General features: G+C 37.6%; 1 protein-coding gene across 2 annotated transcripts in view; it reads right to left on the bottom strand.

The window, feature by feature from the left end:
* Window positions 1–5379: 5379 nt before the first annotated feature.
* Window positions 5380–23863, bottom strand: part of ARHGAP29 (Rho GTPase activating protein 29) — a 59312-nt gene continuing 40828 nt past the window's right edge. For both annotated transcript variants that reach the window (XM_006763679.2, XM_006763680.2), the window contains exons 12-22: window positions 22381–22538; window positions 21692–21831; window positions 21316–21420; window positions 18915–19013; window positions 17390–17529; window positions 16938–17126; window positions 16526–16663; window positions 11825–12057; window positions 10062–10392; window positions 9823–9931; window positions 5380–7445 (exon numbers count right to left, since the gene is read on the bottom strand). In XM_006763679.2, the coding sequence (XP_006763742.1) occupies window positions 6568–7445; window positions 9823–9931; window positions 10062–10392; window positions 11825–12057; window positions 16526–16663; window positions 16938–17126; window positions 17390–17529; window positions 18915–19013; window positions 21316–21420; window positions 21692–21831; window positions 22381–22538 (2520 nt within the window). In that variant the 3' untranslated portion in view covers window positions 5380–6567. The remainder of the gene's footprint in view (window positions 7446–9822; window positions 9932–10061; window positions 10393–11824; window positions 12058–16525; window positions 16664–16937; window positions 17127–17389; window positions 17530–18914; window positions 19014–21315; window positions 21421–21691; window positions 21832–22380; window positions 22539–23863) is intronic.

The raw sequence follows: 23863 nt of genomic DNA, 5'->3' as shown, positions 1-23863 counted from the left end.
AGAAAAAGTAAAAATTAAGTTTTCAAAGCAGCATTATTCACAGTGAAAAAAAAAAAACACACAAAAACTGGAAGCAACCTAAATGTCTTATCAATAGTGGGATGAGTATATTTACCACAGGAATACTCTACTGTAGTTTTTTGTTTTGTTTTTTAAGGCAAAAGGAAAAAGATGGTTTAATCTTGAAAATATGTTGAATGTAAGAAGACATGAAAGAATCAATTATTTCACTTGTAAAAGGTAGAAAACAACAACAGGCAAATAATACCTAGGTAGCAATTTTTTTTTTAAAAGCCAGGGAATCCTATCTAATAAAAGACAAAAAGGGTAATTAACCATACCTTCGCTATGCTTCCCATTGGCTAATCAGGGTGATATGCAAATTAATTGCCAACCAATATGGCGGCCAGCAGCCATGCAGCTGAAGCGAGCAGGAGGCTTGCTTGCTTCAGTGATGGAGGAAGCCAAGGTTCCCCGCCTGCCGCGGCCCAGCTCTGAGCTCCAAAAGCAACAAAGTTTCAATTATAGAAGCTAAACAAACCCCAGATACCTGCTTTCAGCAGGCTGTGACCTAAGAGCTGGAGTGAGCAGGATGGAAGAAAGTTTCAATTATAGAATAAAAAAGAAAAGAAAAAAGGAGAGGCTGGGAGCTTCAGTCCAGGCCAGCCTGAAAATGGTCCTCAGTCCCTCACCCAGGCTGGCCAGGCACCCAAGCGGACCCCCACCCCGATCCGGGACACCCTTTAGGGCATACCAGTCGGCCCCCACCCATGCATCAGGCCTCTATCCTATATAGTAAAAGGGTAATATGCAAACTGACCCTAACAGCAGAATGACTGGGAATGACTGGTCACTATGACACACACTGACCACCAGGGGGCAGACGCTCAGTGCAGGAGCTGCCCTCTGTTGGTCAGTGCGCTCCCACATGGGGGAGCTCTCTCAGCCGCCCCCCCCCCCCCCCCCCCCGCCAATCTGAGTGCATAAATTTTTATGCACCGGGCCTCTAGTCTATATATACATAAAACCCTAAAATGCAAATAGACCGAACAGCAGAACTGAACCAAACTGAACAACCAGTCGCTATGGCGTGTGCTGATCACAAGGGGGTGCACAGAACATGGCGGGCATTGGCCACGGTGGGATGGTGGAACAGGTGAGCAGGGGTGCCAGACCAAGACAAGGTGCCAGTCACTGTCATGGGAGAATGCCTCTGGTGGTTACTGAAAATTCTTTGTTCTGTGCACCATGGTCCCACCCGGTGCTCACACCTGCTGCCAGCACCAGAGCTGCCACTCGCACCCGCTGCTGGTGCCTGGCACCAGCCCCAATCACTCAGCACTGTCAGTGGGTGTGGGTGGTGGCTACTGGCCCCGATCACCCTTCAGGGCTTCTCTACCTCCCACTGCTCCTGAGAGGCGATGGGGGCTGGCAGCCACCTCTCGCACCCACTGCCTGTGAGGGCCCTGCTCACACCCACAGCTGGTGCCAGAGCTGCCACTCATACCCGCTGCCCATGCCTGGTGCCGGTCTGATTGCTCAATGCCATCAGCGGGTATGATCGGTGGCTGTCAGCCCTGATCACCCCTGAGGGATTCTTTGCCTCCCTGCTCTTGAGGGGTGATCGGGTCAGCAGCTGCTGCTCGCACCCGCTGACAGTGCCAGCCACGCTTGCACCCACTGCTGGTGTCAGCCCCAATCACTTCACGCTGTCAGCGTGTGGGAGCGGTGGCGGTGGCAGGAGTGGGGGGGCGTGGCAGGAGGGGCCAGGTGGGGGCACAGAGGATGAGCCGAGACCCGCCCCTGTGCCCATCACAGCCTTGTGGCCCACAGTTCCTTCCAAGGTGCACGAATTTGTGCACTGGGCCCCTAATAATTAACATAAAATTCAAAATAGTGGTTATAGCTGGTGTGGGGAGAGGCACGCATGTGACCAGGGCCACGTCCTCGTTGATAGGGTTTCAAGGTATGTTAGGGATCAGTGTGGTCAGGACCAGTGCAGCAATAGTTGTAGACTTATTTGGCATACTTGGGGCTAGATGGACCAACGCAACAGCTGGCACTGTTGGGAGGTTGACACATAAAGGAGGAAAAGCAAATACTATATCTAGGATTATGGGAGCCAGGTTTCTCACTATGAGAGAAAGGAGTTACAAATATGTAAAGACTAGAGTAAACTCTGAAGTAGTAACCTAGAAATGAAGGTATTAATGTGAACTCAAGGTTTTCAATATATGTATGCACAGAAATACATATATATGTATGTCTTCTGTGTGTACATACACGTTTCTCTGATCTGTCCACCAGTAGAGCTTAAAACCAATGAATTTCCAGTAGCAATGAGCACTTCTCAGCTCATTTTCCATATACTATTTCCTTTGAAATGAACCAGGATTCCTTGGAAAAACGACTGGGGCAGGGAAAAGTACAAGATAAGTTTGGGATACCTTCATGTGTCAAAAAATAAGGAAAAGCTCAGAAAGTCAAAAGAATATAGACGTGAGCTTGAAGAGATTCCCATAGACCAAACCTGGCAAAGGTATAAAAATAAATAATAGTAATATATTGTAGCTTCCTGAATAAAGTAGAAATCCCTGAGTCCATACTAATAAATGAATAAACAAAAGGACAAATGGAGAAAGGACCACTCGTCCAGGAGAGTATCAATCAAAGCATAAGCAACCATTTGGTGACCAGAATAGTAATAACTGATTCAAGCAAGAAGCGTTAATGGACTCTAACTGGTGACAATTTGTAAGAAACAGGAAGTTTACATACTCCTCACCACACTCTTTTTATTAACTTTACAATGGAGAAACGTAATAGATACCATCCTAACCAAGTGATCCAAGTTAGCATTACCAGGAATGGGACAGTTTGATACTGTGTACCTCATGGAATGATACAGTGAAAATATGACATAATTTCTATCATATTCCTGACAAAAATATACATCTGAATCTATTCATGAGGAAACATTAGCTACACCCAAACTGAGGGACATTCTGTAAAACACTTGGCCTTCTCTTCAAAAAAGTATCAAGGTCATGAAAGAAAAGACTGTTTCAGATTGACCAGTGCAGCCATAGGAGACGAGAGAGGAACAGCGACGTGCACCATATGGTCCTGGACTGGGAAGCAGGAGAGAAACATTATCAGGACAATCAGCAAATCTGAATGTGGTCTGGGGATTAGATTTCATACGCCAACACTAATCTCTGACCTTATGGTCATACTATGGTATGGTTATGCAGGAATATTCTTGTTTTGAGGAAATATTACTAAAGTATTTAGGGGTAACGGAGTAGCATGTCTGCAGCTTACTTCCAAATGGTTCAAAAATTATATTGGATGGGACTACACTGAAATCTATAAATAAATGTAAGATAAATGAACATCTTCAGTGTTGAGTCTTGCGATCCATGTAAATCATGAAGCATTTCATTTAAGATCTCCTTAAATGCCTCTTGATATAGTCTAAAATTTTTTCCATGAAGATATTGTATATATTTTGTTAGACTTATTTTTAGGTATTTCAAATTTTTATGATTTTAAGAGACCTAAACACTTTCATTTTCTGTTAGCCGGTGATACAGACATATAACTGACTTTTGCATAGTTACTGTAAATGTAGCAACTTTGCTAAACTGTAGATTACAATAACCACAGATACTGAATTATCTACATTTATAATCATACCAACACACCAAAACAACTTTCTGCCTCTGAGAAAAACCCCGAGAATTACGTTGACTATAATTTGTCATAAAATATACAATGCCAAATATATATACAATGCTTGCCATTTAAAGAGAGTTTTATACTTGTACAAATAAGTGTGTAAGTAACACAGTGTTAGCTTGGGAAGTGTGCCCACAGTGGCATCTTCAAATTAAATCACCCAAGAAGTGAGGTATGATTCTATTTGATTCTGACATCTCCAGGCAACAAGTCTCTCATCTCTGTATCAAAAGAAATACATTGCCTAAGGTGCCCTCAAAGTAATTGTAAGTACTCATAAATTCAAATTAAGTTCTCAGCATGTAAAACAAGCCTATCTGGGGAAATTATTATCAACTCTTCACAAATGACTTCTTGGAAATTTGAACAATATGCTTTCCACAAAGCTTTCTGGTGGTCTGGCAGCTCTAAAGGGACTCCCCACTAATGCCCTTTCCTCTGGCTCATTCTTTCCATGTGTCATAAAACAGCTTCCTGGTCAATGATTGCCACATAACTGGGTATCAGGGCACAGTGCACACTGTTGGTCTCTAGAAACAGCAACATCCTCTCAGGAGATACTTGTTTAATACCCCATGAAAATAAAGAACGTCTACAGATTAACAGCGTAAACTGGACAAGATGCCAGAGCCCTAAAGACAAGAAAAACCCAAAGTGAAACTCTCACTTGTGAGGTTTAACAGTGAGGAGAAACAAGAGGCAACTTGATTATATACCAGCCGTGGGCAAACTATGACCCGCGGGCCGGATCCGGCCCGTTTGAAATGAATAAAACTATTGAAAAAAAAGACCGTACCCTTTTATGTAATGATGTCTACTTTGAATTTATATTAGTTCACACAAACACTCCATCCATGCTTTTGTTCCGGCCCTCCGGTCCAGTTTAAGAACCCATTGTGGCCCTCGAGTCAAAAAGTTTGCCCACCCCTGTTATATGCCCTTCCACTGGATTGTCTCAATATAGTAAAAGAAAAATGAAGCAGTTTAAACGTATTTTCTAAGTTTCAGTATGGGATGATGAGAAAGTTTGGAGATGGATAGTGATCATGGTTACAGAACAATGTGAATGTACTCAACGCCACCAAAAGGTGAATTTTCTATAGTTAAACACTGCCTGATATTATTACTTAGTAATTACACAGCCATTAAGAGCACTGACCCAATCAGAATCTCACAGCCCTGTATTTGAGACTTGATCCCAACGGTTACACCTGTGGCCCCTGGAGCACACCACTCAGCTCAGTGTCCTCGTCTATATCTATACCACAGGAATGACAAAATACTTTGCTATCCATTATAGGCTGCTGTGAACTTGAAATAATTTATGTAGGAACTTACCAGAGTTCAAGGCACATAGAGATGGCTCAGTAACCCTTGACTCTTATTTTCTTTTTAGGTTTTCGTAGCAATAAAGTTCTTTTGTATTTTATACAATGAGGACTAAAAACAAGGCCCCAGCACAAAGGGATTGTTATATAAAACTATGTAACAACTTCCCATAAAATGCATTCCATGTTGTAATAAGTCAAGGGATGTATGAACCCAAGTGTTGATCACTAAGCCAATGGTTAATAAACCTTAAAAGTTTCACTGCCTAAGAGGCAACAATTTCAGAGAAGTCACAAGAACTTGAAATAATTTAACAGGTTAATATATATATGTATTTTTATCAAGTACAATATGGTCATACAAAAGCATTTACTACAAATTGAATTCACACATACAAAAAGAGGCTATTTTATTTTTTTTGTCCCTTTTATATCCTATTTTAGGCAAAATGATGAAACCCAGAAAATAACAGAACTGCACTAGTTCTAAAAACTCAGAATTTTATATATGAAATATATCCAATCATTTATACCTCCTCTCAAATTCCAAACAATGAGGCTTACTGAACTATACCTAGAATCAACTTAAATAAATCTGTGCACGGTTCAGATGAAACATACATTGTCAATGTTAAAAATCCGGGTAGAAAAAGTATATAAAATTATTCATAAGTAAAAACATTTCATACAAAAGAAATGTTTGTGTTTTTAAACCCAGACAATATCAAGAGGAAATGCATTAAATTTTAAAACATGTTTTGGACCATTATATAAAATACCAAAAGGTTCAGAGTGTTGAACAACAAAATTTTATGCAGAACAAAGCCAAAAGTAAAAATTAAGTGTATTATAAAGCCAAATAAGACATAACTGCACTATATAATTTAGAAACTGGTTTAAGTGCATTTTTCTCTGGACAATTCAACTACCACTTGTAAATATGGCAATTAATTGAAATGCAATTATATGCAGGTTTGCAAGGCTTTTGGCCATTACATAAATATTAAAAAGTAAATTGCCAATTGAAAAATAAAAGGTTGCATACATAACGTAAAAGCACAATGGTCAAAGATGCACTATAAAATTGTGTTTAAAAAAACAATCATACTAAACAAAGAGCTTTTAGGCACTTGCATTCAGAAACGTTTCTTTTATAAATAAGCACATAGTTTCATTTCAAAAAAATAAAGCTGATTCTTCCCAATTGCAGCTATTAGTTGGGAACTGTATCATATATTAGGGATGCATTTAAATGGACCGTTTTATGGGGAAAATCAACTAAACTTCAAAAATACAGATAATTCCAGTGAGACACAGAGGTGGCCCTATCAAAACATTCTACCATTCCATACAACCAACACAGGATAACACAATACAATGACAACAAGCGAAATCCACGAAATCCACGATTTGGCAATCCTATACACAAGGGGCCCTGTCAAAAATTTTCACAAAACAAACACAATACCACAAAACAAAACAACTAAAAAAGACAACACTACACAAACTGTGGGGTTTCATCTTCAAGGTCTTCAAATTGTTGCATTCGTTTAAGCCTTGGCCTCTGACATGTTGGGTGCACGTCGGGCACATCATGCTCCTGAGAGTTCTCTTTAGGCTTACTTGTCGGCTGTATGGGACAAGCTGGTGCGTTTTCTGAGTCTGGAACTGATTTCAGCATATGCCCCCGAGGAGCGTGAGCTATGCCAGGAGACACTGCTGGGGAGGATGCTGCAGGCTTCTCCTCAACCCCTCTTACGCTAGCAGTGGGAGCACGTGGCTTATAAAAGGTTGTCCAGTGCTGGGGCTGCAGTGTTCTGGGGGCTCTGACAGGAGCGGGAGGGCAGGAGTCAGAGGACTGTCTCTCCAGCACCTGTCTTACTGTTTCAGTGGATGGCTTACTAGGCTGGGTGGCATTGCCTGGATGGTCCCCACCAACCCTGATGCTCGTCATCACTCCTTCTTGGAGTGCATTGGGCACAACTATTGCAGTCTTTGCATTTAGGTCTTTTTGTTCATATTGTTTCTCCCCTGTTTTTTGTAGAGTTTGCTGGTGAAAGCCATCAAATCTGAAACAAATGGGAGGGGTGTCTTTTCTATTAACTCCTTCAAAGGCAGGATTCTTGCAAGATTTGTCTGAATTTACATTTCCCATATTTCTGCCATTTCTCTCATGAGGAGGGCTTGCAAGAAGCAGCAGTCTCTCAACAGGCAAACTTACAGGTCTAATCTTGGTCCTTGGAGTATACCTCTCAACAACACTGTTTGTTTCCCTATTGGGCTTTAGAGAAAATGGCTTGGAGGTTTTACAAACATCTTCCATCTTTTGTGATGCTGATTCAAGCTCTTGGTCAACATGCAAACACACTTTGTTGTCTGAAAAAGGAACAGATTTATTTAAAAATCAAACTTCCTGGCTCTTGGTTAACAAAAGGAACATGCTCTCAAAACAACAAAAGTCTTACATATTTTTCCATTATTCTTAGTTATCTATGCAGAGGAGTTTAAAGGTGGACTCTGAATAAAAATGTTAGAATTTTATTTTTACTTAAATCAATATAATAAACAGCTACAAAATCCATTGTTGGTTAGTAAAAAACAAACAGGAAAAAAAACTTGCTGAAGTATTTTTTATGCACCATGCATTGACAAACAAGCAATTGCTGGGTCAAAGGGTTGTCATGATTTCAACAGGCAGACATTGGTAAATTCACCTCAGAAAAGTTACACCAATTTACAGGCCAGCCAAATACAGGTGTGCCCTTGAATCCCAACACTTTTGCCAACTCCCTAAATCTGCTTTTCAGTTATAGTCAACTCACAGCGAGAGCATAGTATATGAAATGCCTTAGATGTCTTTTAACCTGATCAATTAATAAATGGACTATAATATTAATCCTGTCCAATTAAGGTTCAATAGGTTTAAGGAAAAAATGTCATTCACTCCATTTACTGTTTACTCCAAGACTTACTTTCTTCTCTTTCCTATCAAGTCTGAACCCATGGCCCATGTTTTCTCAAACTAGAACCCTGACTTCTTTTATGCACTTTTCCTGTATGCTGCGTCTTCCCTACAAAAATTTCCTTTCTGGACAATTTCAGTCCTCTGTTCATGCTCTTCTTTTGGGCAGCGATCTATTCTGATGGGTGCCCATCAGAATCACTGTCAGCTGACACCTCATCTGACCTTCCTCCTTAGCTGAGATTGACGACCTCTCTTCCCTGGGCTTCCAAGCAGCACTCCGTTGTTTCCCAGCCCCACATTTACTAATACAGACCACTTTAAGGGACCTGTCTCATTGCGGTGGGGCTGTAGACACCCATCAAAGTATATTCTTATGTTCTGAAGGGAAAGCTCATAGCCTAATGCAGTGGTTCTCAATCTTCCTAATGCCGCGACCCTTTAATACAGTTCCTCATGTTGTGGTGACCCCCAATTTCATTGTTACAAATTGAACATAATTAAAGCATAGTGATTAATCACAAAAACAATATGTAATTATATATGTGTTTTCCGATGGCCTTAGGCGACCCCTGTGAAAGGGTCGTTCGATCCCCAAAGGGGTCGCGACCCACAGGTTGAGAACCGCTGGCCTAATGGATAAAAGTGCACACTCCAAACCCCAGCTGCTGGGGTTAGCTCAACTCTACCACTTCTGCACTGGGCAAGGCAATCTCACTGTCCTTCAGTGTCTTCATTTGTCAAGATACTCATAACTGCATTTATGCTGCTGGGTGGCCTGAATATCTATCTAATCATGAAAAGTGCTTAGAATTTTCTGGTATACAATACGCACTCACAAATTGCATTTATTATTGTTTCTAATTGGAAATCCTAGGTCATGGGATAGTAAAATAAGTACAAACATAGATTCAAATACGGACTGAATGATTTATTAGGGACATGACCTTTGGTATAATTTCACTCTCTCGCACTTTTAAACTATGGTTGAATGGAACTAATGTACCTACTTTATAGCACTGTCATGAAGATAAAGTCAGATAAATGAAACCAAACAAAAAGCATAGTGCCTAGCAGAGAGAGGAAGGTACCCAGTCAGGCTATGCCAATGCTATTTGATTATACATCCCAATTTAACACATATGGCTGCATTTTTAAGAGATGGAATTTAGCTCTAGTGATGTACAGAATTAAGTAATAAATGAAAGCCTTTCCACAAGCTTGATAGTTACCAATCACTGCAGATAAAATTATCCCACAGTGAATAAAATGACTGTAGTCTAGGAAATAAAAAGACAAACAGTTATGTGCTTACTGTGCTAAAGGCAGGTGACAGGTAATACATTTGAAAAAAATTTAGGAGTTTTGGGAGTGTAAATTTTTTAAATTTTAGGAGTCTAGTTGACTCTTTATGAGCAGTTAGATCAATACAATGATCTTTAGTAATAGAGATGCTAATGAACTATCATACTATCAATACATTTCTTCTATGACTATAATTGATGGCAAAAAAAAATTGAGAAAGAGCAAAAAAAACCCCACAAAAAAAAAACACCTATGAACTCCAAGATATCTTTTTATAAGAAAGACTATTATGAAGAATGGTATTCACTTAAAAGTGAGTCAAGATACCCATAACTGCATTTATGCTGCTGGCTAGCAAGATCCACTAACTGAAGAAGCTTCATTCTCTGACTTCTCTCACCTCCACACACCTTGGCTTTTCTTTTAATTCATGGCTTATTGACATAGTTTTAAATCAGTAAACATATATTTTACATGGCCACTCACCAATGAGACACACATCACATTTTTCTAATGCATTCTGCTTTTGTTCTAATTCCTCAATAGATGCAGATGTTTCAAGAATTTTGTTTTCACTGTCTGCAGTATGGATGTCCTGTTAATGGGAGAGAATTTTTAAACGTGATAAAGCAAAACACACCTCACAATAAACAAACCGTTCAAAGATTTATAACCATATAAATATTAAAAAGTTCTAATACAATTCCACAAAGGTCAAAACTCACTTCCTTTGAAGAGAAAAACAGTGACTTCATGAAATGTTCTGGGTCTCTTTCTTCTGGTGATAAGAGAGGCTTCAGAAGACAGCCTTGGTTTACTTGAGGTGCAACACCACCTGTACTACACACAACTACATCTTGTGGCTGTAGGGATCCATCAAAGATCTTCTGGGAATAAGCAATGAGGAACTCTACCAACCGTGCTTGATTTGAGTATTCAGCAAGAGAAGAGATGGTGATAGGAGCAGTTGTGGGCCTTGGCCTAATAAGACTTGGTCCAAAGATCACCCCCAAGTTTTTGGAATTCATCTTGTTTTCTTCTGCATGATCTACGACCCTGTGGAGTAGAACACATAAAGCTGTGTGAGATTTGTATATTAGACTTCCTCGATAGTAATTAACATCATGGAAGGTTTGGAAGGATGGAGAAAAAACAGACTGTAGAAGTCTAAGAAAAAAAATTTATTTGATTAAATGTTGACCACACACTAAGTTGGGTTTCATAGAATCAGGATAAAATTTAAGTAAGTAGAAGGAACTACTAGAGTTTTACTAGCAGAAAGGAAAAAAAAAATACCCCTAAAAGGTAGGTCCTCAGGCTGGAAATGTAAACATCATGGTCAAATTTGCTCGAACTGTCCACAGCTAGTCTTCAAGCCTAGCTCATTCTACTTCCTAAAGATCTCTCTGCTGTACTGTCACTCCCACTGCTCTGGCCTTACTTCAAGCTCTTATCACCTTCTTTCTCTGATGATTCAAGGAAATCTGAATTGTAGTAAAAGGCCACCCCTCCAAACTATTCTCCATATTTCTTCCTGAAAGATCTAATAGGCAAATCTCAGCATATCAAATTCCTGGCTCAAAATAATTCTTTAGTGAATACAGAAGGAAGATAGTCAACTCATCTGCCAGGTATGTAAGATTTTCTTTACCAGGCCTCTACCTAGCTCACTCCTGCTACTGCTTATTATATCCTAACCTAATCAAATTGTTTATACTTCCCAAATGCAGAATGATTTCATATGTCTCTGTGTCTGCTACCCTCTGCCAGGAATGCTCTTCTGCACATTCTCTGCCACCAAGCCACTATTTAGTTTCTCAAGTCTGGCTCAGGGCTTCCTTCTCTAATTCATGACCTACCCTCCGCCATCTTCCTCTGCATGCTGTGCATAGCTCCATAACATAAATGATGCTGCACTGCACTTGTATACCTCCCAAATTGACAAGCACAAGAGGTGGCAAAAACATTATGTTTTCATTCTTATTTCCCCAACCAGAGCCTGGCACGTAGGAGGCATCTGAGGAAAAGATGTTGGCTATATGGATACATTCATTATCTCCTTTTCTCTAACACATATTAGAAATGAAATGTTCATTTAAAAAACAATAGCACAGCCCTGGCAGGGTAGCTCAGTTGGTTAGAAAAGCATCACAATACAACGCCAAGGTTGTGGGTTCAATCCCTGGTTAGGACATACTAGTATACAAGAATCAACCAAAGAATGCATAAGTAAGGAGTCACCAATTAATGTTTTTCTCTCTCTCTCTCTCTCTCTTGCTTTCTCTCTCTAAAATCAATCAATAAAAAGAAGAATAAATACAATAGCACAACTATGTGAATGTACTTAATAGTACTGAACTGTACAGTTAAAATGATTAAGATGGTAAATTTACATTGTCGACTTTACCACATTTTTTTAAAGAACAAAAACAAAAACTCATCAATTATCTATCCACTACTGAATGCTCTTCTTATGCAAAGTTCTTACCGTTTAAGATGTACTATGAGATAATGAAGACTGTTAAAATTTGATACTGGCAACTGTCTTAGAAGGTCCTTGCTTTTTAGAAGAATTCGGTTGATTTCTATACATGTAGTTGGCCATTTTTTGTCCTCAAGGCTATCCTTTTTTGTCTCTTGTTCTTCATTTACATGTTGGATCTCTTTTGCAAGGTCTATAAATTCCTTGTACAATCGGAATAAAACAAACGGTTCTGGGAGCTAAAGAAGTAAAATTGCATTAGAAATACCATTGTCTCCCCCCACTCCATTAATAATTTACTGACTAGCTACTAAATGGGTTAACATGAATAAGACTTAAGTTCTAAATGCTACAGATGTGATCTATAAAGTGAATATGACAATCACCATAAATCATATCTTTATTTAAAATGAGTTAACTGATAATCATGAAAGTCTAACCTTTACAATCATTACTGCCCCAAAGTTAGCATGCATGTTCTTCGGCTGTTTTACTGAAACAAACCCAGGATGATATACAACACAAGTCAAGTTAATTAGGAAAAGCTTATACTCTGAGTTTTACTGGTATGGAGACAAAATTCTATAGGGTCCTTGTGTTTTACTTAAATCAGACTGAAGATTAGCATAAGATAATATGATTTTCAAGAGTGAAAATGTCAACATTTTATCTAATTTTTAAATACAACTTGAATTGTCATAAGGTCAAAAGGAAAAATTCCTCTGTCATCAAAGGGTATGCCACCTTGATCTGTCCATGCCATAATTTACTTCAATATTTCCCCTGCTCAGTGATGGAAAATACAGTGTACTTCTACTTAGCTGATGTCCCATACTATCTGTGGTGAGGTGGGTACCTGCTTATCCAGTTTCCCCTGCTGGTCCAAGAGAGGGAATGCTTTGATATCAATTTCTACCACTGCAGGATCTGAAGAAAGTAACTTAACCTCTTGGAATTTTAGATTTCCTACACGGTATATGAGTAAAATAAAGGCTGATCGCTCATACTCTAGATTTGAGTATGGTCACCCACCCTAAAATCTTGGTCCCATAGTATTCCTGAGACAGAATGAGAGCTAATAGTATTGGACCCATTAATTTCCTTTTCCTGACTGACTGGAAGAGATAAAGGATGATTAACTGAGATTTATAGTCATTCAAAGGTAATATGTTTTTATGTCTCAGCTGAGAATCTTTTAATGTGATTATAGAGATATCAATAATTTCCTGGGCTAACATGACAGGCCCAACATTTGTACCCTAATTTCTTTTTCTCTGAAACCCCACTGAAATACAGTTAAGCCCACAGAACTGAGGGAACACCAATGAATGGAGCCAAAAACAACATTTTACAAGCTGAAGAGCAGATGAACAAGTGCTAACTTAGCAGGCGTGAGAAAGCTACAATTCCAAACTGAGACCCAACATGGTTTACAGGATTCTAAGGAGACTCAGGGACTGTTAGCATGAGGTGCTCTAATTCTAAGGAAGGGTGGGCTAGCCAAGAAGCATTAGATCTTTAGATCCTTGTCTCCATCCTATGTAAGAGCAACCTTTTCTCCAGAAGTCTGGAATTCCTTCTCTGGGCAGTACTGTAAAACTGAGGGTTCTCTGGATGAGCAATGCCAAATGCAAGAAACAGGCAAGCAACTATCTAAAAACTAGAGGCCTGGTGCATGAAATTCGTGCACTCAGGAGCGGGGGAGGGTCCCTCAGCCCAGCCTGTGCCCTCTCGCAGTCCAGGGCCCCTTGGGGGATGTCTGCCTGCCAACTTAGGCCCAATCCCTGAGAAGCCAGGCTTGCTGCTTCTTAGCGCTACCTTGGAGGCTGGAGAGGCTCCTGCCACCGCTGCTGTGCTCACCAGCCATGAGCATCTGCCCTGGTAGTCAGTGGGCGTCATAGCAACTGGTCGTTCCACCATAACGGTCACTAGGCTTTTATGTATAGATAGAAATTTAATGACTGTATGCATGCTGAATGCAGAGATCCTAGAGCCTTCTTATCCTACTTGGCTCCCAAAGCCTGGCACCATACCTCCAGGCAGTAAAAGACCCTTCTCTGGGGTATCACACCAACACAAGAATAAAGACCTAGAGATGCAGACATCGGGTGTCTCTCGGGAAAGCTCAAAATCTTCAAAGACTTCCTATATTCAAGAGCTTCCAAAGACATTTCAATTCCCACCTCTTTCATTTTAAGCAAACAACCATGGAAGACAAATCAAAATAGGTAAAAAAATCAAACCCTAAAACTTGAAGGTCTAAAACTGTACTTTTCTAAACAGTAGTAGCCACTAACAACATAAGAGTAGAGCACTAGAAATGTAGCTGGTCCAAACTGACATGTGCTTTTAATGAAAAATACACATCAGATTTTAAAGACTCTAACAACAACAACAACAAAGTAAAATATTTCATTAACAATTTAAAAATATTGATTAGATACAAATATATTCAATGTTAAATAAAATATTAAAATTAAGTCTACCTGTTTTTTCTTTTTATATGGCTACTAGAAAATTTAATATTATATATGGATCTACATTATATTTATATTGGATAGGGCTAGAGGCTATGCAGAGAACTCTATTTATTAACTTTTTATTTTTTATTTTTTTTGAGAGATAGATAGAGAGAGAGAGAGAGAGAGAGAGAGACAGAGACAGAGACAGAGAAAGAGAGAGACATGAACCATCAACCTGCTGTTCCACCCATCCACACATTCATTGATTGATGCCGGCATATGCTCTGACCAGAGATTGAACCTTCAATCCTGGCACATTAGGACAATGCTCCAACTAACTGAGCTACCCAGCCAAGGCAAGAATGTTTTTTTAAAAAAGTTATGAATATCCTGAAGTGGGTAAGATACTGCATTCATTTAAAAAGAAAGAATCTTATAAAAAAAACAGAGAACCAGAGTTCTTAGAAATTAAAACATGACTTTAGAAATGAAATAGTTTACAGCAGGGCTGAATGAAAAGCGTTGGAAATATTGTAGAAAGTATTTTTTTAAAAAAAGAATAATAGAAAAAAGGAACTACAGAAGCAGTACATGTCCAAATATAAGTTCCAGAAAGAAAACAGAGGGGAGAAGTGGGCAATAATATAAAACTCCTAAGAATTAAAGGACAAATAACCAGAATGATATATTTCACAGAGCGCCTGAAACAGATCAAATACACCCACATCAAGGCATACCATTGTGATATTTTAGAATAGGGAGAAAAAGAAAGCTCTACAACAGTGGTTCTCAACCTTCTGGCCCTTTAAATACAGTTCCTCATGTTGTGACCCAACCATAAAATTATTTTTGTTGCTACTTCATAACTGTAATGTTGCTACTGTTATGAATCGTAATGTAAATATCTGATATGCAGGATGGTCTTAGGTGACCCCTGTGAAAGGGTTGTTTGACCGCCAAAGGGGTCTGGACTCACAGGTTGAGAACCGCTGCTCTACAAGCTTTCAGAGAGAATAGGCCACACACACAAATATTCAGGAATGAGAAGGATCCGAGTCTCCAAAAAGAACAAGAAAAATGCCTTCAAAATTCTGAATAACTTCCAGCTTAGAATAAATATTACATCCTTCCACATCATCCACACTCTCTAATTCCCATCAAGAAAATGGAATAAAGACAGACAAATAAAGTTTCCAATATGTAATCTTATTGCTCAAGGAATGGGCATGACTAAAACAGAATAAATCAATACAAAGCACAGAAGACAGGTGCAACCTCACAAAAGAGAAGAGGGTGGAGACGAAAGGGTCCAGGATGACAGACAGACAGCAGAACTCTGACGAGGGACATGTTCAGGACTGTGGTTACTATGCTCTCTGTAACTCTCTTCATTTTCACCAGAGGACAGAGGGCTGCTGGGCTTGGCCCAGGTCATTTTTAATACTTGGCTTCTCATGACAATGTGCAGATTGTTCCAGCAACCCCTCCATGAGCTGCTCCTTGAAGCCACAAAGGCCACTTATTTCACCCTACATAAGTGTTTTCTTTGGACCTAATCCTGTAAACTGCAATGAGCACAGAAAGAGGAAATACAAAGCAGGCCAATCCTCAACCATCGTCCCGCTGAATTTCCAGAGAACCCAGCTTATAGGATAGCCCTGGCTGACACCCCAAGTGTGGTGAACTTCTAGGATACACTCATGATGGTGCCCACTGACCTCCCACAACAGGTATGTAAAACACTGTGCCAATGAAGGTAAAGTTGGACTATGACCCAGACACTGTTGTTACTGAATCGACCCTTCTTATAACAATGTAATAGTCTTTCCTTACACAGCTAGATTTATGCTTTCTGCTTAGTTTTCTATAACTTAATGATATACTGTTTAGGAATTCACAACAGGTATTAAAACTTAAGAAAGGAGAGGGAGTTATTAACACGGCTAGGAAAAACCACTGGAGTGGGGTTACAGACTGCAATGGGAAGGGGCACAAAGAACCCTTTTAAAAAGTATAGTAGGTGTTCTATTTCCTTAAGCTAGGTAATGGGAAATGAGTGTTTGTTTTTATTACTATTGGTCTGTAAACTGTACATACATTTTATATATACTTTAATATATATATTAAGAAAGATATTAATATGGTCTATGTCAATGAACATATGTGTAGGAAATGTAGTCATCAAAATACAAATCATATTTTTGCTCTTTTCCAGTTAATGTTAGGTTTTAAAGGTAGACTTTACCTGTCGAAGGTATAATTTCAAGACGTCACAGATGTCATGTGCACTAAATTCTGAAATGTCTACCAACTGCATTCCATTTTCCAAAGCCTGACACAGTTTTTCAGTTTTTATTTTGTTTCCACATACACGATAAATTCCCTTGAGAAGAAAGAGGGAAAATATTGCAAAATTCTGTTTGGAACAAAGGCTAAATGTAGACATTTAAATATCTTTGATGTGCCCACTTCAATTTTTATTAGTACTTCAGAAAAAAAAAAACTTGTGTTAAATAAAGTAATATTTTCCAAATAAATCTGAATAAAATCAGTTCTTATTAAAAATTAAGAGCACCATTTTCCTTTAAAGTGTTATCATTAGAATAAATCACACAGGCATTTGTTTAAAAATTTTCATTTCAAGAGTTACAACATACCTGTAGACACAAGGCTCTACTTTCAATCTCTGTGGCACATACTTTGAGTATAAAAGGAATGCCATCTGGTTCCTTTTTTGCAACTTGTGTGAATTCTGCTCCAAATAAGTGTATTTTCCCCAAAAGTTTTTGATGACCACAAATGATGATTAAATTTTCCAAACACTTTCGGTGACAAACAAGGAGACACTAAGAAAATAATTTAAAACTGGTTAATTTATCTTAAAACTATTCACAACTGGACAAGCTAAAGGTAGAGTGGTAACACAAAAAAATGAGTCTAAAAGGTATTACTTATGGTGTTTGGAATACATTTAATAGCAAAATGAAATATAAAATTGTAGAAGGTACATGTGGTTCAATTTAATTGCAATCCTAATCAGTAGAAGTAATTTTTAAAAGTATAAAACAAAAAGCATTAAGGGGCTAATGTAATTCCAGAAAGATCTTACCTCTTCACATTCAACACCTTGGAATACTACAATGCTTTCACAATCCCTACATTTCGTGGGGGATCTCAACTTGCGAAACTTGTGAGTGAGAGCTGCCTTTGACATCAATGTTTTCTTATATGTTCCAAGTGAATTGGGTCCTTGCAATAGAAACAGATTATTATATAAAAATCGTAAGGTGACTTTTTTTCATAAGACAAAAAATTTTGAAAAATTTGCAATCATTCAAAGGTTACAAAAAGCTATTATTTTGAGTCTATAAAATAAAGGGTCTAATTTAGAAATCTCTTACGAGGCACACATTTATCAAACATTTTAACGACAAGTAAAAATCACCACCAAACCAGTAAGATACTTCTAAAATAGTACAGCATAATGTTTGCAGAATCAGAAAGTTAACACTGTTATTAATATGCTCTTTATTAAGTTGGGAAGGGTTTTATATAGGTGGCATTTACATAGGGTTTCTATAAAATGCCCCTTTTATAAAAACTTCAAAGAAAACTAGCTGTATGAGGTAACTGTGTCATATTCCCATTACAGATAAAGTTAGTCTTAAATCATCATAAAATTATAGCTAATACTAGCTAGTAATATATGAATATCCTGCTAGAGGTCAAATGTTCTGTACTGTTTTAGGAAATGATGCCAAAACAGGTATCTGGAGGTTTCAAATATATAAAATTAATTTATATGAGTCTAATTCAAGTCATTAAGGTAAGACTTATTTTTTTTGAAAAAAAAAAAAAGACTTTTCTTTTATATCCTTCAACATCCACTTTCCTTGTCCTCAAAAAGTATACTTATTTACCTTTCCTGCTTAACTCCTTGCTCTATTTCTATTGAAGAGGCTTTTTCAGAATTTCTCATGCATGGCAATACTTTTAACAGTTAAAGCACTATATTAGGTTTATGAAAGGTCAAAATATCTAGCCTATTTTAGCACCATGCTAATACATTCCAGATTGAGTAGTTTTGCTTTCTGTATTTGTAACATTGATTAATATATTATCAACCCATACTTGCACATAATTTGTTGAGATATATTTGATGTATTTAAGTCATTATAATGCCTTTTGTTTAATACACAGCAAAGTACAATAGGTCCTCGGGTTACATCAGAGATCCGTTCCTATGGCACAACGTAACGCGATTTTCACCATAAGTTGGAACCCACCTACATAAGCACCTATGTCACTCACATGGAGCACATACACAGCGAAATTAAGTGAAACAGTAAAAAAAAAAAATTTAAAAGAAAGATAACAATTTCTGACCTTTACTTGTGGTAAATAAATAAAAAACATAAAGCATATATGTACATACATTGAAATGACGGAACTTTTTTTTTTATAAATAAATGGGAGATGGTGACGTAACCACGAAACGACATACGTCGAGTCCGACGTGACCCGAGGACCGTCTGTAATTCTTTGCATTATAGTACTGTCCTAATATCATGCAGTGCTACTGATTCAATTGGTTTAGTGAGAGCTTGATTCAGTGATATTCAGAGTGTCAATACCAGCTTCTGAAGGGGAAGGTGGCTCTCTTTCATCTAGGTCATCTGCAGAGGACATGGTTCCACTGGATGGAGTTCGTGGAAGTTTTCGGTGAAAATCTCCTAAAAGGAATTATGAATACAATTATCTGGCCATGCCCTGTAGAATTTTACAAATGGGTAATGACAATATCCTTTTTGTTGTTGTTCCACTTAACTGGTTGCTTCTTGTATGTGCCCTGATTGGAGATCAAACCTGCAACCCTGGTTTATCAGGACAACACTCTAACCAACTGAGCTACCTGGCCAAGGCAAAATGACAATATCTTTTGAATAACACAGTCATAATATTTATTAGCTACAATGTAAAAAATGTGTTCCATTCTCAGACTTTGGGTACAGGGAATTCTAATACTTATTCAAAAGAAAGTTGAACCAAAGAAAATTGAACCAAAACTGACATTTTCAGGTAAATGTAAAATTGAGAATCATTCATCCCAATGAGACCTTAATTATCAATTTCTGATAGTGTTAAACATTGTACGCTCTACAAGACAGGAAGTATTTTCTGTTCACATCATATCTAATACCTGACAGAGTAGTTGGCACAATAGCAAAGTTGTCATTAAATGCTTATTGAGTTAAGCTATAAATAAATATATACAATGTAACCTAAAGTTTGTAAAATACATAAAAATCTTTAAATTCAGCAATATAATAGTAATGTCATATTTATGTGAACAGTGTTAACAAGAGATTAGGAATCAGGAACAATGATTCCTGACAGGGAACTGAGATCCCAAGATGCAAGTTCTGTCCGCAAAGGACACAGCTATGTGTATGAAAGCAGGTTCAGGAGCAGTCCAACTAGGCAATGGCGTTTATTTTTATTTGCTCCCTGCTATTAAAACAGGATTATAGTTAAGAATTAATTCACGGCCTTAACTATCTAAGGTTCAGAGTTAGAAAGGGCTTTATAAATGATTTAAAACAACAATACCTTCCCCAAAAGATTCCTCTGCATAATATGCTTAAAAGGTAGTCACCTAGTTTTTGCTTTGAATGTGTCCCTAATGACTGAGAAATCATGAGGTCGCATATTCCATTGTTAGAACTATTCTAATTGTAAAATGGCTCTCTTATATTACTGAGCAGAAATCTGCCTCTCTATAAACCCTAGTCTTAGGATATATTTCTCCCTAAAGGAGAACGCAAAAGCACTCTACACCTTTACATTTCCAGTATTTAAGGATAGCTGCCATGTCCCCAAGTTTCCTCTTTCCTAGGCTAGGCATACTCAGGTCTTCACCCATTCACCTTGTGACCAAGTTTCCATAATTTTGTCTAATTTACATGAAATCTCATAGGATCCCAAATAATTTAGGGTTTTCTCTAAAACAGGTCTTAATTTCTGGGGATTGCTGAGGAACCACACTGTTTTTATAAAGCTAGTTACAAATATTCGGTTAAATATTTAGGCTCATATCTCCAGAGTATCCCTCTGAACACAGCTAGTTTTAAAGGACATAAAGCAAGCCTACAAATAACAGGGCTGCATGGAAATTATTTCTAACTTAAATTCCAAGATTTATTTACATGAATAAAATTTCTATAATATGCAGAACACTAAAAAATAATGCCTTGGACTCTGTGATTAAATCCTATAACATTATCTAATGCAGTGAGTGCTAAGATCCTAAAGGAAGGTAGGTTGCCAGGAAGAACAGAACTGGAACAGTCTCTGTTAGAGGAGTGGAGAAGAAAAAATGCCAAAGTAAAAATCTCCTGGGTTCAAGTGCTACCTTCTCCTGCTGGTTGTAGTATCACTTACAGCATGTTATCCTCTTTGAAGCCACAATAGGAGCTTTCAGACACTTTCTCTGCCTTTCTAAGGAGCATGAAATTATCAAAGTACTATAAAGTACATTTATAAAAAATTAATAAGAATAGCAATCACAGGCATAAGAATTAGTGTTAACTATAATGTCCATTACAGCAATTAACTATAAAACAATCCAAAAGATAGATAATAGTTATGTTCACAGAATAGAATACTATCCAAAGTAGAGTATAAATTAAAGATGGCTACTTACACTGAAATGGACATTAAAAAAAGACACATGGAAGTAAAAAAAGAACAGCATGATTCCATCTGTATATAATTCTGAAGAGGGGAAGGCTCAACTAGATACACATACTAAAACATTTGATGCTTTATTCTGGTGGAATCGGGCAATGTTATCAAGGAGGTGTACAGAGGTACCTTATTTACTGATAATGTTCTATTTTATTATTTTTCTTTTAACTGCATACACACACACACCTCTCTCTAATTAATTATAAAAGTAAGTAGTAAAATATTTCTCAAAAGGAGTATTTTAATCCTTTATTGAGTTTTCACTGCTAGAGTTAAATACTCATATACCTGGACTTATAGATTCTGAATCCAAAGATCTAGACTCACTGCTTCCTCCAGTGCTCTCAGAGTCGCTGAACATCCCAAATGTCCACGACCTTATAAAAGAAGGACCTTTAAGAAAAGAATATTTAAAGTTAAAATTGGCTGCAGATAGTTCATAAGGCAAAATACTGACATATAAAATGAGATAAATCGAGTTTCTTTAATCATAATCAATAATCAATTTAAAACAAGCACAGTGTTTAAAACTGTGAATAAGGCTTCATAGAGTTACAATTCAAGGCCTGATTTTTAAATTCTAGGGTTGCAACCCATTTAATAATCACATTTAAACAACTTGATATTACATAAACTTAGTGGTGTCTTTAATGTGAATACCTACCTGTGATATCAGCACTGTTGGAGCATCTGTCCTCGTCAATCTTACTAGAACTGTCAGGAAGGCGCACAACGTCCTCTAAAGAGTCAGCAGGTCCATATCCAGAAGAGTGGGAACTATTTGTTAATTGCTTAGTTACATTCCTAAGAAAAACCCAAATAAAATTCATCACTGAGGATGACTAATAATAAACCTAGTTTATTTTGTTTTCAGAAAAATGTTAATTTAATGAATGCAGAATAATTTAACTAAATATTAAGAACAAATCCTATTATATGGTTCAACTTCCTAAAGAAGGTATGAGTAAAACTTAATCATTTATACTTATTATAGCTGAAATATAGCAAAGAGTAGCAAAAGTAAAGTCAATTCATGTCATGGTTCAACTTTTCTAGTATAACTGCTGTGGAAAATGAAGGTTAAATCTGCATACTATTCATTCAAAATAGGTATAACCATGACTTGTCATTCTCAAAAGATTCCTAAATCTTAAAGATCTGAGCTCTGGGTCAAATAGAAAGCTTTTTTACTCTTAAATGAGTTACATCTTAAGTAATATTTAAAAATTCAGAAAAAAGTAAAGCCAATTCTGCCAATATTACTTTAATAAGATACCACTTTATACCAGAATAGGAACTTAGCAATAAATATTTTATCTCTTGAAAAAAATTTAGCTGTACATTCACACTTACCCATCAACTTTTTCTTCTTCAGTCGAATTCGTGGCCCTGACAAATTCACTATACTCTTGGCCTGGGTCATAAAGTTTGGCACTATCACAGAGAGACTGTAAACTGTTTGCGAGGGAGGCAGCTTGTAGTTGTTGCATTTGGAAAAGGTTAACCGTTACCTATGATCACAGAAAGAGACAAAAGTCAAAATAACATGATATACAGAATGCTATGTAAAGATACATTTACTTCAAGTGACAACACCAAGGAAAAGGAATAAAGTGAAGTAAACAACATTGAATATCATCGTAATCATACTATGTTGCCTGACTTTGTGCAAGGTCTAGATTCAGAAAATGTAAGTTTTAATCCAATATCTAGGAGTAATCATTTCCAGTAAAATTGGCTTAAACCAAAAAGTTCAAAAACACAACTCCGTATCCCTTCTGGTTCATAGCTTTGGGAGGTAAATGTATTTTTGAGGATCCTCAGCTCTGTACTCGAATGATCTGTTCACAATTGTCTCAACTCTTACATGAAAATGTGGGGGGAAATTCTAATCAGAGCACTATTATTTTGATATTCATTTTTCAATCCTATAAAAATAGAAATGCTTTATATGTATAATGTATCCTAGAGTACTACATTTTTATAATTAGATATTATTTTGAATATACGCTACTCAAAGTACATTATTCCACTGAGTTTCTGTAAATGTGTAAATATGTTATCAGTGCTACCACTTAATGTAACAATAACAACAATATAACAACTGACAGAGCTTCTAATATGCCAGATCCATTCTGAGAACTTCACTACTTTAATGCATGAATTAACTAATTTAATGTTCACAAAACCCTAGGCTTTGGGTATAATATAGCAAACAGATGAAACCCCACTCCTCATTGAGTTTAAGTTCTCCTCAGACTGGTGTCAAACAGAGAGAGCGGATTAAGTAAATAAGATAATTTCTGGTAGTGAAAATAACTAATAATATTATGTAAGACTGTCAAGTTATGGAATATGACCAGATACATGTTTATGGAAGGTTACTTCTGACATGGTAGGTTAGTACTGGCCTTTCTGAGGATATAGTATTTGAACTGAGAACGGACATAAGAATGAATGAAAAGCTTCAGGGAGAACGTCAATCCAGACAAAAGACCCAAGGGCAAGAATTAGTGGGAAAGAGCTTGTTGCACTCAAGAAACAGATGAAAGGTCAATATGACTGAAGCATATTGAAAAGGTGGGTGCAAAAAGGAGGGCAGTCATCTAAACCACATTAAAAGAGTCTGGACAGCTGTTGGAGGGTTGGGGAGTGGTGGAGGGATTGAACAAAAAAGAAAAAAAGAGAAAAAACTCAGTGTGCTGACTGCTGGGAGTCGGGTGGAAGGAGGTAAAGGAGGGTATATGGGGGACAGTGACGGAAGGAGACTGGACTTGGGGTGGTGAACACACAATACAGTGTATAGATGTTGTGCTGTGGAATTGTGCACCTGAAA

This window comes from Myotis davidii, unplaced genomic scaffold (genome assembly GCF_000327345.1).
Source record: "Myotis davidii unplaced genomic scaffold, ASM32734v1 scaffold1335, whole genome shotgun sequence".
Classification (NCBI taxonomy): Eukaryota; Metazoa; Chordata; class Mammalia; order Chiroptera; family Vespertilionidae; genus Myotis; species Myotis davidii.
Note: the sequence above shows the minus strand (reverse complement) of the source record. Positions and strands in the feature narration are given on the sequence as shown.